Source organism: Nerophis lumbriciformis, linkage group LG26, assembly GCF_033978685.3.
Source record: "Nerophis lumbriciformis linkage group LG26, RoL_Nlum_v2.1, whole genome shotgun sequence".
Taxonomy (NCBI): Eukaryota; Metazoa; Chordata; class Actinopteri; order Syngnathiformes; family Syngnathidae; genus Nerophis; species Nerophis lumbriciformis.
Genome location: NC_084573.2, coordinates 7,802,013 through 7,821,740, shown reverse-complemented (window position 1 = coordinate 7,821,740; position 19,728 = coordinate 7,802,013). Strand labels below are relative to the sequence as shown.

Here is a 19,728-nt window from a genome sequence, read left to right as displayed (position 1 = left end):
TTGGGTAGTTAAAATGTATGTTAGCACTGCATAATTGTACATACATTTTTTGTTAATCCATTTTTTTTAGTATATATTTATTTTTGTAATCAGCCTGACCTAAACCTTGATAATAATCTTTGTGATGAAACTATAATTACGCTATAATCAGCTGCAGCGCAGAAAATATGACTAAAGTGGTGAAGCTGTATTTTCATTTGCATTTCAATTTATATTATTTGTTTAGTTAAAATGTTTACATTTGTTTTTCATCAGTTTATTTAATTAGCATTTTTTGTAATCAGCCTGACCAAAGCCTTGATAATAATTTTTGTGATGAAACTATAATTACGCTATAATTAGCTAAAGCGCAAAAAATATGACTAAAATGGTGAAGCTGTATTTTCATTTGCACTTCAATTTATATTATTTGTTTAGTTAAAATGTGTACAATTGTTTTTCATCAGTTTATTTAATTAGTATTTTTTTGGAATCAGCCTGACCAAAGCCTTGATAATAATCTTTTTGATGAAACTATAAGTATGCTATAATTAGCAAAAGCGCAAAAAAATATGACTAAAGTGGTGAAGCTGTATTTTCATTTGCACTTCAATTTATATTATTTGTTTAGTTAAAATGTGTACATTTGTTTTTCCTCAGTTTATTTAATTATTATTTTTTGTAATCAGCCTGACCAAAGCCTTGATAATAATCTTTTTGATGAAACTATAAGTATGCTATAATTAGCAAAATCGCAAAAAATATGACTAAAATGGTGAAGCTGTATTTTCATTTGCACTTCAATTTATATTATGTGTTTAGTTAAAATTTGTACATTTGTTTTTCATCAGTTTATTTAATTAGCATTTTTTGTAATCAGCCTGACCAAAGCCTTGATAATAATTTTTGTGATGAAACTATAATCACGCTATAATCAGCTGAAGCGCAGAAAATATGACTAAAGTGGTGAAGCTGTATTTTCATTTGCATTTCAATTTATATTATTTGTTTAGTTAAAATGTGCACATTTGTTTTTCATCAGTTTATTTAATTAGCATTTTTTGTAATCAGCCTGACTAAAGCCTTGATAATAATTTTTGTGATGAAACTATAATTATGCTATAATTAGCTAAAGCGCAAAAAATATGACTAAAGTGGTGAAGCTGTATTTTCATTTGCACTTCAATTTATATTATTTGTTTAGTTAAAATGTGCACATTTGTTTTTCCTCAGTTTATTTAATTATTTTTTGTAATCAGCCTGACCAAAGCCTTGATAATAATCTTTTTGATGAAACTATAAGTATGCTATAATTAGCAAAATTGCAAAAAATATGACTAAAATGGTGAAGCTGTATTTTCATTTGCACTTCAATTTATATTATTTGTTTAGTTAAAATGTGTACAATTGTTTTTCATCAGTTTATTTAATTAGTATATTTTTGTAATCAGCCTGACCAAAGCCTTGATAATAATTTTTGTGATGAAACTATAATCACGCTATAATTAGCTAAAGCGCAAAAAATATGACTAAAATGGTGAAGCTGTATTTTCATTTGAATTTCAATTTATATTATTTGTTTAGTTAAAATGTGAACATTTGTTTTTCATCAGTTTATTTAATTAGCATTTTTTGTAATCAGCCTGACCAAAGCCTTGATAATAATCTTTTTGATGAAACTATAAGTATGCTATAATTAGCAAAAGTGCAAAAAATATGACTAAAATGGTGAAGCTGTATTTCCATTTGCACTTCAATTTATATTATTTGTTTAGTTAAAATGTGTACATTTGTTTTTCATCAGTTTATTTAATTATTATTTTTTGTAATCAGCCTGACCAAAGCCTTGATAATAATCTTTGTGATGAAACTATAATTACGCTATAATCAGCTGGAGCGCAGAAAATATGACTAAAGTGGTGAAGCTGTATTTCCATTTGCACTTCAATTTATATTATTTGTTTGGTTAAAATGTGCACATTTGTTTTTCATCAGTTTATTTAATTAGCATTTTTTTGTAATCAGCCTGACCAAAGTCTTGATAATAATCTTTTTGATGAAACTATAAGTATGCTATAATTAGCAAAAGCGCAAAAAATATGACTAAAATGGTGAAGCTGTATTTCCATTGGCACTTCAATTTATATTTGTTTAGTTAAAATGTGTACATTTGTTTTTCCTCAGTTTATTTAATAATTATTTTTTGTAATCAGCCTGACCTAAACCTTGATAATAATCTTTGTGATGAAACTATAATTATGCTATAATTAGCCAGAGCGCCAAAAATATGACTAAAGTGGTGAAGCTTTATTTTAATTTGCACTTAAATGTTTATACAATTTATATTATAATTTATTGGGTAGTTAAAATGTATGTTAGCACTGCGTAATTCTATGTACATTTATTGTTCATCCGTTTTTATTAGTATATATTTATTTTTGTAATCAGCCTGACCAAAACCTTGATAATAATCTTTGTGATGAAACTATAATTATACTATAGTTAGCTAGAGCGCAAAAAATATGACTAAAGTGGTGAAGCTGTATTCCCATTTGCACTTCAATTTATATTATTTGTTTAGTTAAAATGTGTACATTTGTTTTTCATCAGTTTATTTAATTAGCATTTTTTGTAATCAGCCTGACCAAAGCCTTGATAACAATCTTTTTGATGAAACTATAATTACGCTATAATTAGCTAAAGCGCAAAAAATATGACTAAAATGGTGAAGCTGTATTTTCATTTGCACTTCAATTTATATTATTTGTTTAGTTAAAATGTGTACATTTGTTTTTCATCAGTTTATTTAATTAGCATTTTTTGTAATCAGCCTGACCAAAGCCTTGATAATAATCTTTTTGATGAAACTATAAGTATGCTATAATTAGCAAAAGCGCAAAAAATATGACTAAAATGGTGAAGCTGTATTTTCAATTGCACTTCAATTTATATTATTTGTTTAGTTAAAATGTGTACATTTGTTTTCATCAGTTTATTTAATTAGTATTTTTTTGGAATCAGCCTGACCAAAGCCTTGATAATATTTTTTGTGATGAAACTATAACTACGCTATAATTAGCTAAAGCGCAAAAAATATGACTAAAGTGGTGAAGCTGTATTTCCATTGGCACTTCAATTTATATTATTTGTTTAGTTAAAATGTGTACATTTGTTTTTCATCAGTTTATTTAATTAGTATATTTTGTAATCAGCCTGACCAAAGCCTTAATGATAATCTTTTTGATGGTTGAGGTTTAAGTATGTTAGATATAATTATTGAAGACGATTAAAATCAAGAGTAGGATTACGAAAATATTTTTTTGAGTGTGTAGTTGAAAAGTTGGGCCCTGAGGTCAAAAAGGTTGCGAGCTCCTGACCCCGGTGTGGGTAACAAACATGTAAACAGGATTGAACCTTTCGCATTCCTGCGGGCCGTCAGTGGGCGGGGCCTACCTGGCAGGTGAGGAGTTGTCGCTCCACGCCGTCCTGCATGTCGACGCCGCCTGCCTCCAGACGTGCGAGCGCCGCGTGCAGCCAGCGCTCCAGCTGCTCGACCCGCTCCAGGCCCGCGTGGAGGGCTCCCTCCGAGGGGCGGAGCCTAGGGGGAGTGGGCCGGGGGCCCTGCACACAAACACAAGCACCTGCTGCGGGTGAAAAGAGACGAGCCGCGTCCTCAGAGGACTTGAACGCCACGCCGGCAGACACGCATTAACACGTACGCGCTGGTTTGTCGCGCCCTTTTCTGACAGGAACTATACACTACTTCCTGGTTCTCCAGTGACAGGAGGCGGGGCTTAAGTCAACACAGGTAACAAAGTCCACCCAGCACCTCCCTGCAGCTGTCAATCATGCAGGTCACGCCCTCAGTGATCGCGGCTTTTTCTCGCCCTGAACAAGATTTGTCTTGCCTCACTTTTGACGTCTTAGATATCATTAGGAGTGGATTTCATAAGTTGATCATTAAATTGAACTTTCTCACACTTTTTCCACTGAGGGCCACGGACTGAAGTATCAAAGCATGCAGGGACATTTTAATGTTTTTCATGTTCTTTTTTTTTTATTATTATAATTTTTACAAGGAACAAATATTTATAGACTGTTTGAAAACAAAAAATATATATATGTGTACATACATATATGTACACATATATACATATACATATATATATATATATATATATATATATATACACATATATATATATATATATATATATATATATATATATATATTTATATATATATATATATATATATATGTATGTGTGTGTGTGTGTGTGGGTGTGTATATATATATACATACACATATATATGTATATCTACACAGACGTACGTATATATACATATACATACACATATATAAATATATATGTATGTATATATATACTTATATATACACATGTATGTACATACATATATATATATATATATATGTGTGTATATATATATACATATATATACATGTACATGTGTATATATATACATGCTGTCTATATATATATATATATATATATATATATATATATATAGATGTATATATACATATATATATATACACATATGTATATATACATATACTGTATGTGTATATATACACATATGTCAATATATACATATATACACATTTATGTATATATACATATATGTATACATACAAATACATGTATATATACATACACGTGTATATATATACATATACATGTATGTATATATATATATATACACACATTTACATGTATGTATGTATATAAACATACATGTATGTATATATGTATATATATATGCATATACATGTATATATATATATACATACATAATGTATATATACACATATACATGTATATATACACACATATACATGTATATATATGTATATATATACACATATATATACTGTATATATATACACATGTATATATATACATATGTGTATATATGTATATATACTGTATATATATATACATACATACATATATACACATGTATGTAGATATATATATACTGTATATATATACATACATACATATATACACATTATGTATGTATATATATATTTACATGTATTTATGTATATATATACATACATATATATGTATGTGTGTATATATATGTATGTGTATATATATATATATATATATACACACATATGCATATATATACACATATGTATATTTATATATGTATACATATATACATACATATACATATGTATATACACACAACACATTATATATATATATATGTATATATATATATATATATATATATATATATATATATATACATACGTATATATGTTTATATGCATATATTTGTATATTTTTACATACATATATAAACATAAATATACATATATATATATGAACATATATACAGTATATATATGTATATATACATATATGCATATATATATACACATATATATAACAAATATATATGTATATATATATGCATATATATATACACATACATACATATATATATATATATATATATATATATATATATATATATATATATGTATATATATATATATATGTGTGTGTATATATGTATGTATACATACATATATACACATATGCATATATATATATATATATATACATACATATATAAAAAATATGTATATATGTGTATATATATATATATATATGCATATATATATACACACATTGTATATATATATATATATATATATATATATATAAACATGTATACATACTTCTAAATATATATAAACTCGTATAAAAAAAAAAATCTGTGTTGGCCCTGCCATGAGGTGGCGACTTGTCCAGGGTGTACCTGCCTTCCGCCTGAATGCAGCTGAGATAGGCTCCAGCACCCCCCTCAACCCTAAAAGGGAGAAGTGGTAGAAATGGATGGATGGATATATTCACACATACATTATATTGCCAAAAGTATTTGGCCACCTGCCTTGACTCACATATGAACTTGAAGTGCCATCCCATTCCTAACCCATAGGGTTTAATATGATGTGGGTCCACCTTTTGCAGCTATGACCGCTTCAACTCCTCTGGGAAGGCTGTCCACAAGGTTGCGGAGTGTCTTTATAGGAATTTTTCCACCATTCTTCCAAAAGCACATTGGTGAGGTCACACACTGATGTTGGTGGTGGAGAAGGCCTGGCTCTCAGTCTCCATTCTAATTTATCCCAAAGGTGTTCTATCGGGTTCAGGTCAGGACTCTGTGCAGGCCAGTCAAGTTCATCCACACCAGACTCTGTCATCCATGTCTTTATGGACCTTGCTTTGTGCACTGGTGCGGGGGCCCGCTCCAAACTGTTCCCACAAGGTTGGGAGCATGGAATTGTCCAAAATGTTTTGGTATCCTGGAACATTCAAAGTTCCTTTCACTGGAACTAAGGGGCCAAGCCCAGCTCCTGAAAAACAACCCCACACCATAATTCCTCCTCCACCAAATGTCACACTTGCCACAATGCAGTCCGAAATGTAGCGTTCTCCTGGCAACCTCCAAACCCAGACTGGTCCATCAGATTGCCAGATGGAAAAGCGTGACTCATCAGTCCAAAGAAGGCGTCTCCACTGTTCCAGAGTCCAGTGGCGACGTGCTTTACACCACTGCATCCCACGCCTTGCATTGGACTTGGTGATGTTTGGCTTAGATGCAGCTGCCCGGCCATGGAAAGCCATTCCATGAAGCTCTCTGCGTACTGTACGTGGGCTAATTGGAAGGTCACATGAAGTTTGGAGCTTTGAAGCAACTTACTGTGCAGAAAGTCGGCGACCTCTTTGCACTCTGTCAGCTTACCTGGCCTACAGCTTGGTGGCTGAGTTGCTGTTGTTCCTAAACTCTTCTTATAATAAAGCCGACAGTTGACTTTGGAATATTTAGGAGCGAGGAAACTTCACGACTGGATTTGTTGCACAGGTGGCATCCTATGACAGTTCCACGCTGGAAATCACTGAGAGCGGCCCATTCTTTCACAAATGTTTGTAGAAACAGTCTCCATGCCTAAGTGCTTGATTTTATACACCTGTGGCCGGGCCAAGTGATTAGGACACCTGATTCTCATCATTTGGATGGGTGGCCAAATACTTTTGGCAATATAGTGTATACACACACACATATATATACAGGTATATATTTTTTCTTTGGGGTTCCCCTCAAGTTTGATCTCGGGGAGCAGGATAAGTCTCAGTCATAAAATGTTTACAAGTAAGTCATATATCAATTTTAAAAAAATAACGCTTAAATCTGTAGATTAACTTGAGGTCTATCTGACGATATTAAGTTACGTTGTATGCGTTTTTTGTCAAAACCCTGTTTTTATTGGCAATAACACATTTGCAATATTTCCACCCCAAAAAATGTTAAACTGGAATATTTGATGTGAAGTCATTGGTGCCCTAAAGAAGTTGATAATTCTCAACATTGATTTTATTTCACTATTCTTCAAATAATTTTTTTTTTTTTGGAATATGTCTTCAAATAAAAACATTTTATTTGGAATATGTCTTCAAATAAAAACATTTTATTTGGAATATGTCTTCAAATAATTTTTTTTTTTTTGGAATATGTCTTCAAATAAAAACATTTTATTTGGAATATGTCTTCAAATAAAAACATTTTATTTGGAATATGTCTTCAAATAAAAACATTTTATTTGGAATATGTCTTCAAATAATTTTTTTTTTTTTGGAATATGTCTTCAAATAAAAACATTTTATTTGGAATATGTCTTCAAATAAAAACATTTTTTTGGAATATGTCTTCAAATAAAAACATTTTATTTGGAATATGTCTTCAAATAAAAACATTTTTTTGGAATATCTCTTCAAATAAAAATAATAAAATTGGAATATGTCTTCAAAGAAAAACAAAAAAATTGGAATATGTCTTCAAATAAAAACATTTTATTTGGAATATGTCTTTAAATAAATACATATTTTATTTAGAAATGTCTTCAAATAAAAATATTTTATTTGAAATATGTCTTCAAATAAAACCATTTTATTTTGAATATTGTCCTCAAATAAAAACATTTTATTTGGAATGTCTTCAAAAAAAAAAAAAATGTTGGATTATGTTTTCAAATAAAAACATTTTATTTGGAATATCTCTTCAAAAAAAAAAAAAAATTGGAATATGTATTCAAATAAAAACAAAAACATTGGAATGTCTTCAAATAAAAACAAAAAAAATGGAATATGTCTTCAAATAAATACATATTTTATTTAGAAATGTCTTCAAATAAAAATATTTTATTTGAAATATGTCTTAAAAGAATATGTCTTCAAATAAAAACATTTTATTTGGAATATGTCCTCAAATAAAAACATTTTATTTGGAATATGTCCTCAAATAAATACATTTTTTTTGGAATATGTCCTCAAATAAAAACATTTTATTTGGAATATGTCTTTAAATAAAAACATTTTTTTTGGAATATCTCTTCAAATAAAAATAAAAAAATTGGAATATGTCTTCAAATAAAAACATTTTATTTGGAATGTCTTTAAATAAATACATATTTTATTTAGAAATGTCTTCAAATAAAAATATTTTATTTGAAATATGTCTTCAAAGAAACCATTTAAGTTGGAATATGTCTTCAAATAAAAACATTTTATTTGGAATATGTCCTCAAATAAAAACATTTTATTTGGAATATGTCCTCAAATAAAAAAACATTTTATTTGGAATATGTCTTCCTCAAATAAAAACATTTTATTTGGAATATGTCTTCCTCAAATTAAAAACATTTTATTTGGAATATGTCCTCAAATAAATAGATTTTATTTGGAATATGTCTTCAAAAAAAAACATTTTATTTGGAATATGCCCTCAAATAAAAAAAACATTTTATTTGGAATACGTCCTCAAATAAAAACATTGGGAATATGTCTTCAAATAAATACATATTTTATTGAGAATGTCTTCAAATAAAGATATTTTATTTGAATTATGCCTTCAAAGAAACCATTTAAGTTGGGATATGTCCTCAAATAAAAACATATTATTTGGAATATGTCTTCAAATAAATACATATTTTATTTAGAATGTCTTCAAATAAAAATATTTTATTTGGAATATGTCTTTAAAGAAACGATTTAAGTTGGAATATGTCCTCAAATAAAAACATTTTATTTGGAATATGTCTTCAAATAAATACATTTTATTTAAAATGTCTTCAAATAAAAATATTTTATTTGAAATGTCCTCAAATAAAAACATTTTATTTGGAATATGTCTTCAAATAAATACATATTTTATTTAGAATGTCTTCAAATAAAAATATTTTATTTGGAATATGTCTTTAAAGAAACGATTTAAGTTGGAATATGTCCTCAAATAAAAACATTTTATTTGGAATATGTCTTCAAATAAATACATTTTATTTAAAATGTCTTCAAACAAAAATATTTTATTTGAAATGTCCTCAAATAAAAACATTTTATTTGGAATATGTCTTCAAATAAATACATATTTTATTTAAATGTCTTCAAATGAAAATATTTTATTTGAAATATGTCTTCAAAGAAACAATTTAAGTTGGAATATGTCCTCAAATAAAAACATTTTATTTGGAATATGTCCTCAAATTAAAAAAAAATATTTGGAATATGTCTTCAAATAAAAACATTTTATTTGGAATATGTCCTCAAATAAAAAATTTTTATTTGGAATATGTCTTCAAATAAAAACATTTTATTTGAAATATGTCTTCAAATCAAATCTTTATTTGGTCTGGTTTAAGGTGAGTTATAGTTTTATGCCAAAGGTTACAGATTTGTGGTTTGGAAGCAAAGCCACATTTTGTTAAAGTATGTCGCCCTCTTGTGGACATAAGAATGATTACCGAATGCAGACCACACTTGATTTTTTTTTTTTTTTAAGGTTTTTCAGGGCCTGAGCAGGGGAGTAAGACCCGCAAGACGCGGGGCCCTTGAAAATTGCTGGAGTTTTTTCACCCCAAAACCAGTGAAGTTGTAAATGGTAAAAAAAAACAGAATACAGTGATTTGCAAATCATTTTCAACTTATATTCAATTGAATAGACTGCAAAGACAAAATATTTATTTAACGTTCCAACTGAGAAACTTTAATTTTTTGCAAAAGTTAGCTCATTTGGAATTTGATGTCTGCAACATGTTTCAAAAAAGCTGGCACACGTGGCAAAAAAGACTGATAAAGTTGAGGAATGCTCATCAAACACTTATTTGGAACATCCCACAGGTGAACAGGCAAATTGGGAACAGGTGGGTGCCATGATTGGGTATAAAAGTAGATTCCATGAAATGCTCAGTCATTCACAAACAAGGATGGGGCGAGGGTCACCACTTTGTCAACAAATGCGTGAGCAAGTTGTTGAACAGTTTAAGAATAACCTTTCTCAACCAGCTATTGCAAGGAATTTAGGGATTTCACCATCTACGGTCCGTAATATCATCAAAAGGTTCGGAGAATTTGGAGAAATCACTGCACGTAAGCAGCTAAGTCCGTGACCTTCGGTCCCTCAGGCTGTACTGCATCAAAAAGCGACATCAGTGTGTAAAGGATATCCCCACATGGACTCAGGACACTTCAGAAAACCAGTGTCAGTAACTACAGTTGGCTGCTACATCTGTAAGTGCAAGTTAAAACTCTCCTATGCAAGGCGACAACCGTTTATCAACAACACCCAGAAACGCCACCGGCTTCGCTGGACCCGAGCTCATCTAAGATGGACTGATACAAAGTGGAAAAGTGTTCTGTGGTCTGACGAGTCCACATTTCAAATTGTTTTTGGAAACTGTGGACGTCGTGTCCTCCGGACCAAAGAGGAAAAGAACCATCCGGATTGTTATAGGTGCAAAGTGTAAAAGCCAGCATGTGTGATGGTATGGGGGTGTATTAGTGCCCAAGACATGGGTAACTTACACATCTGTGAAGGCGCCATTAATGCTGAAAGGTACATACAGGTTTTGGAGCAACATATGTTGCCATCCAAGCAACGTTACCATGGACGCCCCTGCTTATTTCAGCAAGACAATGCCAAGCCACGTGTTACATCAACGTGGCTTCATAGTAAAAGAGTGCGTGTGGGTACTAGACTGGCCTGCCTGTAGTCCAGACCTGTCTCCCATTGAAAATATGTGGCGCATTATGAAGCCTAAAATAGCACAACGGAGACCCCCGGACTGTTGAACAACTTAAGCTGTACATCAAGCAAGAATGGGAAAGAATTCCACCTGAGAAGCTTCAAAAATGTGTCTCCTCAGTTCCCAAACGTTTACTGAGTGTTGTTAAAAGGAAAGGCCATGTAACACAGTGGTAAAAATGCCCCCGTGCCAACTTTTTTGCTATGTGTTGCTGCCATTATCCTCCACACGAAACCTCAGGCAAACCTCCTCCAACCTCAGAGGAGAAAGCTACGAACAATGGTAGACCGGGCTTTCTGTTCCGCCGCTCCCAGTCTGTGGAACACTCTCCCTGACCACCTGAGGGTACCACAGACTGTGGATTCTTTTAAAAAAGGCTTAAAAACTCTTCTTTTTAAAAAAAATAAAAAAGCCTTTTTTTTTTTTTTTTAAATATATGCATACTAGTTACAGCTATTTGGCTGTTCTGTTTTTATTAATTTTTTTGTTATCTTTTTATTTTTTTAATACACTGTAGCACTTGAGATTGTTTACTCAATGCAAAGTGCTTTTTACAAATAAAATCTATTATTATTATTAAAGAATTCCACCTAAAAAGCTTCAAAAATTGGTCTCCTCAGTTCCCAAACGTTTACTGAGTGTTGTTAAAAGGAAAGGCCATGTAACACAGTGGTAAAAATGCCCCTGTGCCAACTTTTTTGCTATGTGTTGCTGCCATTATCCTCCACACGAAACCTCAGGCAAACCTCCTCCAACCTCCGAGGAGAAAGCTACGGACAATGGTAGACCGGGCTTTCTGTTCCGCCGCTCCCAGTCTGTGGAACGCTCTCCCTGACCACCTGAGGGCACCACAGACTGTGGATGCTTTTAAAAAAGGCTTAAAAACCCTTCTTATTTAAAAAAAAAAAAATAGCCTTTTTTTAGATATATGCATAATAGTTATAGCTATTTGGCTGTTCTATTTTTAATTTTTTATTATCTTTTTATTTTTTTAATACACTGTAGCACTTTGAGATTGTTTACTCAATGTAAAGTGCTTTTTTACAAATAAAATCTATTATTATTATTATTAAAGAATTCCACCTAAAAAGCTTCACAAATTGGTCTCCTCAGTTCCCAAACGTTTACTGAGTTTTGTTAAAAGGAAAGGCCATGTAACACAGTGGTAAAAATGCCCCCGTGCCAACTTTTTTGCTATGTGTTGCTGCCATTATCCTCCACACGAAACCTCAGGCAAACCTCCTCCAACCTCAGAGGAGAAAGCTACGAACAATGGTAGACCGGGCTTTCTGTTCCGCCGCTCCCAGTCTGTGGATCGCTCTCCCTGACCACCTGAGGGCACCACAGACTGTGGATGCTTTTAATAAAGGCTTAAAAACCCTTCTTTTTAAAAAAGCCTTTTTCTAAATTTTAGATATATGCATACTAGTTATAGCTATTTGGCTGTTCTATTTTTATTAATTTTTTATTATCTTTTTATTTTTTTAATACACTGTAGCACTTTGAGATTGTTTACTCAATGTAAAGTGCTTTTTACAAATAAAATCTATTATTATTATTAAACAATTCCACCTAAAAAGCTTCAAAAATTGGTTTCCTCAGTTCCCAAACGTTTACTGAGTGTTGTTAAAAGGAAAGGCCATGTAACACAGTGGTAAAAATGCCCCAAAATGCCCCCGTGACAACTTTTTTTCTATGTGTTGCTGCCATTACCTCCACACGAAACCTCTGCTCCGGACAGACTAACCTCCTCCAACCTCAGAGGAGAAAGCTACGAACAATGGTAGACCGGGCTTTCTGTTCCGCCGCTCCCAGTCTGTGGAACATTCTCCCTGACCACCTGAGGGCACCACAGACTGTGGATGCTTTTAAAAAAAGGCTTAAAAACCCTTCTTTTTAAAAAAAGCCTTTTTTTTTTTTTTTTTTGGTTTTTGCATACTAGTTATAGCTATTTGGCTGTTCTATTTTTATTTTTATAAATTTTTTATTATCTTTTTATTTTTTTAATACACTCTAGCACTTTGAGATTGTTTACTCAATGTAAAGTGCTTTTTACAAATAAAATCTATTATTATTATTATTAAAGAATTCCACCTAAAAAGCTTCACAAATTGGTCTCCTCACTTCCCAAACGTTTACTGAGTGTTGTTAAAAGGAAAGGCCATGTAACACAGTGGTAAAAATGCCCCCGTGCCAACTTTTTTGCTATGTGTTGCTGCCATTATCCTCCACACGAAACCTCTGCTCCGGACAGGCTAACCTCCTCCAACCTCCGAGGACAAAGCTACGAACAATGGGAGACCGGGCTTTATGTTCCACCGCTCCCAGTCTGTGGAACGCTCTCCCTGACCACCTGAGGGCACCACAGACTGTGGATGCTTTTAAAAAAGGCTTAAAACCCTTCTTTTTTAAAAAAGCCTTTTTTTTTTTTTTAGATATATGCATACTAGTTATAGCTGTTTGGCTGTTCTATTTTTATTTTTATAATTTTTTTATTATCTTTTTATTTTTTTAATACACTGTAGCACTTTGAGATTGTTTACTCAATGTAAAGTGCTTTTTTACAAATAAAATCTATTATTATTATTATTATTATTAAAGAATTCCACCTAAAAAGCTTCACAAATTGGTCTCCTCAGTTCCCAAACGTGTACTGAGTGTTGTTAAAAGGAAAGGCCATGTAACACAGTGGTAAAAATGCCCCCGTGCCAACTTTTTTCTATGTGTTGCTGCCATTATCCTCCACACGAAACCTCCGCTCCGGACAGGCAAACCTCCTCCAACCTCAGAGGAGAAAGCTACGAACAATGGTAGACCGGGCTTTCTGTTCCGCCGCTCCCAGTCTGTGGAACGCTCTCCCTGACTACCTGAGGGCACCACAGACTGTGGATGCTTTTAAAAAAGGCTTAAAAACCCTTCTTTTTAAAAAAGCCTTTTTTTTTTATTTTAGATATATGCATACTAGTTATAGCTATTTGGCTATTCTAGTTTTTATTTTTATTTATTTTTTTAATACACCGTAGCACTTTGAGATTGTTTACTTATTGTAAAGTGCTTTTTGCAAATAAAATCTATTATTATTAAAGAATTCCACCTAAAAAGCTTCAAAAATTGGTCTCCTCAGTTCCCAAACGTTTACTGAGTGTTGTTAAAAGGAAAGGCCATGTAACACAGTGGTAAAAATGCCCCCGTGCTAACTTTTTTGCTATGTGTTGCTGCCATTATCCTCCACACGAAACCTCTGCTCCGGACAGGCTAACCCCCTCCAACCTCAGAGGAGAAAGCTACGAACAATGGTAGACCTGGCTTTCTGTTCCGCCGCTCCCAGTCTGTGGAACGCTCTCCCTGACCACCTGAGGGCACCACAGACTGTGGATGCTTTTAAAAAAGGCTTAAAAAACCTTCTTTTAAAAAAAGCCTTTTTTAAAATTTTAGATATATGCATACTAGTTATAGCTATTTGGCTGTTCTGTTTTTATTTTTATTTTTTTAATACACTGTAGCACTTTGAGATTGTTTACTCAATGTAAAGTGCTTTTTACAAATAAAATCTATTATTATTATTATTAAAGAATTCCACCTAAAAAGCTTCAAAAATTGGTCTCCTCAGTTCCCAAACGTTTACTGAGTGTTGTTAAAAGGAAAGGCCATGTAACACAGTGGTAAAAATGCCCCCGTGCAAACTTTTTTTCTATGTGTTGCTGCCATTATCCTCCACACGAAACCTCTGCTCCGGACAGGCAAACCTCCTCCAACCTCCGAGGAGAAAGCTACGAACAATGGGAGACCAGGCATTCTGTTCCACCGCTCCCAGTCTGTGGAACGCTCTCCCTGACCACCTGAGGGCACCACAGACTGTGGATGCTTTTAAAAAAAAAGGCTTAAAAACCCTTCTTTTTAAAAAAGCCTTTTTTTTTTTCTTCTTTTTTTTTTAGACATATGCATACTAGTTATAGCTATTTGGTTGTTCTATTTTTATTTGTATACATTTTTTATTATCTTTTTAATACACTGTAGCACTTTGAGATTGTGTACTCAATGTAAAGTGCTTTTTACAAAAAAAATTTTTTTATTATTATTAAAGAATTTCACCTAAAAAGCTTCAAAAATTGGTTTCCTCAGTTCCCAAACGTTTACTGAGTGTTGTTAAAAGGAAATGCCACCGTACCAACTTTTTTGCTGTGTTGCTGCCATTAAATTCCAAGTTAATGATCATTTGCAAAAAACAATAAAAAAAAAATTCCAGTGTGAACATTAAATATCTTGTATTTGCAGTCTATTTAATTGAATATAAGTTGAAAAGGATTTGCAAATAATTGTATTCTGTTTTTATTTACCATTTACACAACGTGCCAACTTCACTGGTGTTGTAATGAAACATGCTACCTCACTGTTAGGGAGAGCAAAAGGGATATGTATGTAAACAAACCTGCATTCTAGGATTTCAACAAAATAACCATCAGTTTAAGATGATGAGTGGGTGAAAGAGCACACGGGTTACTGTCAGACATCAAGTGGACAAGTGAGTCAAAGGTGTGGAAGCAAACATGGCCGTCAGTGTTGTTATTTGATCGCCCCTCCCTCCCACAAACACACGGAGAGACAAGAGGAGTGAGTCACTGCTGTGGATTTATTTCTGCTTCTGCTGGCTTCGGAAGGTGGACAACAGGAAGTCAGGGAGAAGGCGTGCAGGTGTAAGACCCGACATGCACGACACACATGAATTAATCACCCTGTGATTAATTAGTGCAATAATTAATCACCATGTAAACACCACCAGCATTTCAACCAGATTTTTGTCCGTTTTCATGGCAATCGTCGTCTTAAAAAGAGTATTTTTTATTCAGTGAAGAGGAAATACAAATAGCCTGGCAGCTAACAAACAAAAGCTTCATTTGCTGGCATCTATAAAAAAAAATGAATGGCGGTATTTTTTTATTTATACACACACTCCTGGATTAATTAAGAGCTGACTTGACAAAAACAATATGAATATTCATGTAAACATAACAGTCCACACCGGCTAATCGTGTTGCCATGGAAACGCACTTGTGGCCTTTTCCTAAAGTGACCAGACATGGTTGTTGTCGGGGTCAGTTCCAGAAAGACTTGAGGAAGCAGGAAGGGGGGGGATTTGTCTGTGTTTACCCGACACGTGAAACGTGACAAATCCCTTCCCACGACAGGGGTGTCCGAACGCTTTCCATACAGAAAATATAAAGGATATGGCGGCCATTTTGAAGCGGTTTGCTAACAATGCTAAAAGCAATGCAATGTAGGTCAATATATGCTAAGCCAGAGGGTGAAGTGAATTATATTTATATAGCGCTTTTCTCTAGTGACTCAAAGCGCTTTACATAGTGAAACCCAATATCTAAGTTACATTTAAACCAGTGTGGGTGGCACTGGGAGCAGGTGGGTAAAGTGTCTTGCCCAACGACACAACGGCAGTAACTGGGATGACGGAAGCGGGAATCGAACCTGGAACCCTCAAGTTGCTGGCACGGCCACTCTACCAACCGAGCTATACCGCCACACTAAGGGCCACAAATAAAGGCCATTTTGGTTGTTTTCCCCTTCAAAACTAGTGCATTTTACTACTCAGTGGCCTAGTGGTTAGAGTGTCCGCCCTGAGATGGGTAGGTCGTGAGTTCAAACCCCAGCCGAGTCATACCAAAAACTATAAAAATGGGACCCATTACCTCCCTGCTTGGCACGCAGCATCAAGGGTTGGAATTGGGGGTTAAATCACCAAAAAATGATTCCCGGGCGCGGCCACCGCTGCTGCTCACTGCTCCCCTCACCTCCCAGGGGGTGAACAAGGGTGATGGGTCAAATGCAGAGGACAAATTTCACCACACCTAGTGTGTGTGACAATCATTGGTACTTTAACTTTAACTTAACCTTAATTTTGGTAGAAATTTTGTTTGAATGCTAACAGTTAGCACACTGACCAAATAGCATCAAGTAACAAAAAAATAGCGGCAAAATAAGCTAAAAAGACTAGCATGCTAACAGTACTACGTTAACATGCTAAAAAAAAAGTTTACATTACAGCTAACTTGAGTGAAATACCAAAATATATGACACTACACCTGCTAAATTGGATTTTTTTTAAAGCATGCTAATATTAGCATGCTAAAATGCTAACTGTAACGTGCGTCAAGTACCAAAATATATTACTCTGAGGTGTGTGCCTGAAAATTAAAAAAAGAAATGCGAGAATGCAAAAGTACGGAGCCCCTAAAGGGACATGGGGGAAATATTTTTTTAATTTTTTTTTTCTTTAAATTTTTTTAGAGAAACCTTTTATAAAGTTATTAAAAAAAAAAAAAAAGTCATAATTTTTTTTTTTTTTTTAGACATGTATCTCGTGCACACGAGAAAGTTTTTATAAAGTTATAAAAAAAAAAAAAAGTCATAATTTTTTTTTTTTAGACATGTATCGCACGAGAATGTTTTTATAAAGTTATTGAAAAAAAAAAAGTCATAATTTTTTTTTCTTTTTAGACATGTATCTCGTGCGCACGAGAAAGTTTCTCGTGCGCACAAGATACGTCTAAAAAAAAAAAAAAAAAAAAGTTATATATATATTTTTTTTAGACATGTATCTCGTGCAAATTTTTAATTTTTTTTTATAACTTTATAAAAAAATGAAATAAAAAAAAATAAAAAAAATTCCCCCATGTCCCTTTAGGGTCTCTGTACAAAAGTTATCATGCATCAAGTATTAAAATATGACTGGAGGTGTGTACCTACAAAATTTGCTTAAAAAAAGCTTGCGTGCTAACGGGTGTCATTCGTCTAGGAAAAAAAAAATGTGATGCCGCGGTGTACACCTGTAAAATTAGCAAAAAAGCTAGCATGCTGATATTAGAATGCTAACGAGTGTGCCGCGGGCCGTTTAAAAATATGCTCCGGGCCGCAGTTTGGACACCCCTGTGCTAATAAGCTACTTGAACAAACCATCTTAGGCTTGTTTTCATAGGCTGACCAAGCAAATTCATGTTAAAATCTTATAAAATATATCATCGTTAATCAATTAATTGTATTTGTTCAATAAATAACCAGCCGTGGTTGGGCTGGGACACGTTTAAGTAGAAGAATCAGGACTTTGGTCTACAGGAAGTTCTCGGACAAGGTTCTCTACTCCCCTGAAGCCTCATGGGGGTTTTGGTGTTGGAATAAGGAGAAGACGCTGGTGTTCTAGGTTGGGAGTCTGAGGCTAGAGGACGCGTTTCTAGATCTACGAGAGCACACATCTCTGCTGAGCTTTGGGGAGGTTTGCGGTGGAGGAGGACGTGTTTACCATTCTCTCGTCGGCGCTCTCGCTCTCCACGTCCCGCGCCTCCGGCCGGTCCTCGAGAGAACGCTCGTCAGCGGCGGCGCCAAGCACGTCCTGTGGGACATGAGCAGGGTTAAAGGTCAGACTCTTGAGGAATTCTCCATTGAACGCTGCGTTCATTTTCACGGAGAGGCTCCGAGGAGCGGGCAGCTATACAACAGCCGAGCACACAGTAGCACACAAGCTAGACGTGCGTGTCCTTAAATTAACAATATTGCAGTCTAAAACAGGATGTGGAGGGAAAGTGGGATCAGCGCGCCCGCAGGAGCAAAGGTCACAGCCTCTGTCAATGGTGTTGAGGGCGGAGCATCATCAGATAGAGGCGGGGCATGTGCTGACGGTGAAACACAGCTGGCAGGTGATTAGATTTCACAAGTGGAACGTGGTAATCTGTCATGTCTGTGTAATCATGTTTTGTTTTAAGTCATGTTTTGTTTAGTTTCTGGCTTTTCACTCCCTTGTCTTGTTTGCATGATTACCCATTAGTTTCACCTGTTCCACGTTTGGACTCATTGTGCACTCTTGTTTGTCACCATTGCAACCATTAGTTTTCACCTGTCACGTCACGCACCTGATTCACGTTTTGAGTCACGCACCTGCTTTCACTAATCATGTCCATAGTATTTAAGTTCATTCATTTTCTGTTGTTCGTCCTGACGACCTCACCACATTTATGCTCTGTCCATGCCTGTTACTTCTTTCCATGTCAATTCCTCAAGCAACTATTTCTGTCCAAGCCAAGTAAGTTTTTGTTCCATGTTTATAGTCTTTTTGGTTTCATAGTTTGTTCTCCGCCATTGTGCGTGTTTTTTGTTTGTACTTTTTTGCTATAGTCTTTTGGTTTCATAGTTTATTCTCCGCCTCTGTGCGCGCTTTTTGTTTATTCCTTTTTTTTTATAAATATAAATAAATCATGTACCTTCATTCCCGTCTCGCCCGTGCCAACTTTCCGTTGCATCCCGGAAAAGCAAACACCCAGGACCAAGTCATGACATAATCTAATCATCTGTTGTCTTTAAAGGGGAACATTATCACAATTTCAGAAGGGTTAAAACCATTAAAAATCAGTTCCCAGTGGCTTATTTTATTTTTCGAAGTTTTTTTCAAAATTTTACCCATCACGCAATATCCCTAAAAAAAAGTTTCAAAGTGCCTGATTTTAACCATCGTTATATACACCCGTCCATTTTCCTGTGACGTCACATAGTGATGCCAATACAAACAAACATGGCGGATAGAACAGCAAGCTATAGCGACATTAGCTCGGATTCAGACTCGGATT

At 33.8% G+C, this 19,728-nt stretch overlaps 1 protein-coding gene across 1 annotated transcript in view; it reads right to left on the bottom strand.

The window, feature by feature from the left end:
• Positions 1–19,728, bottom strand: part of syne2b (spectrin repeat containing, nuclear envelope 2b) — a 296,242-nt gene that overhangs the window by 138,698 nt on the left and 137,816 nt on the right. The window contains exons 75-76 of the mRNA XM_072916123.1: positions 18,351–18,500; positions 3,433–3,600 (exon numbers count right to left, since the gene is read on the bottom strand). Coding sequence (XP_072772224.1) covers positions 3,433–3,600; positions 18,351–18,500 — 318 coding nt within the window. The remainder of the gene's footprint in view (positions 1–3,432; positions 3,601–18,350; positions 18,501–19,728) is intronic.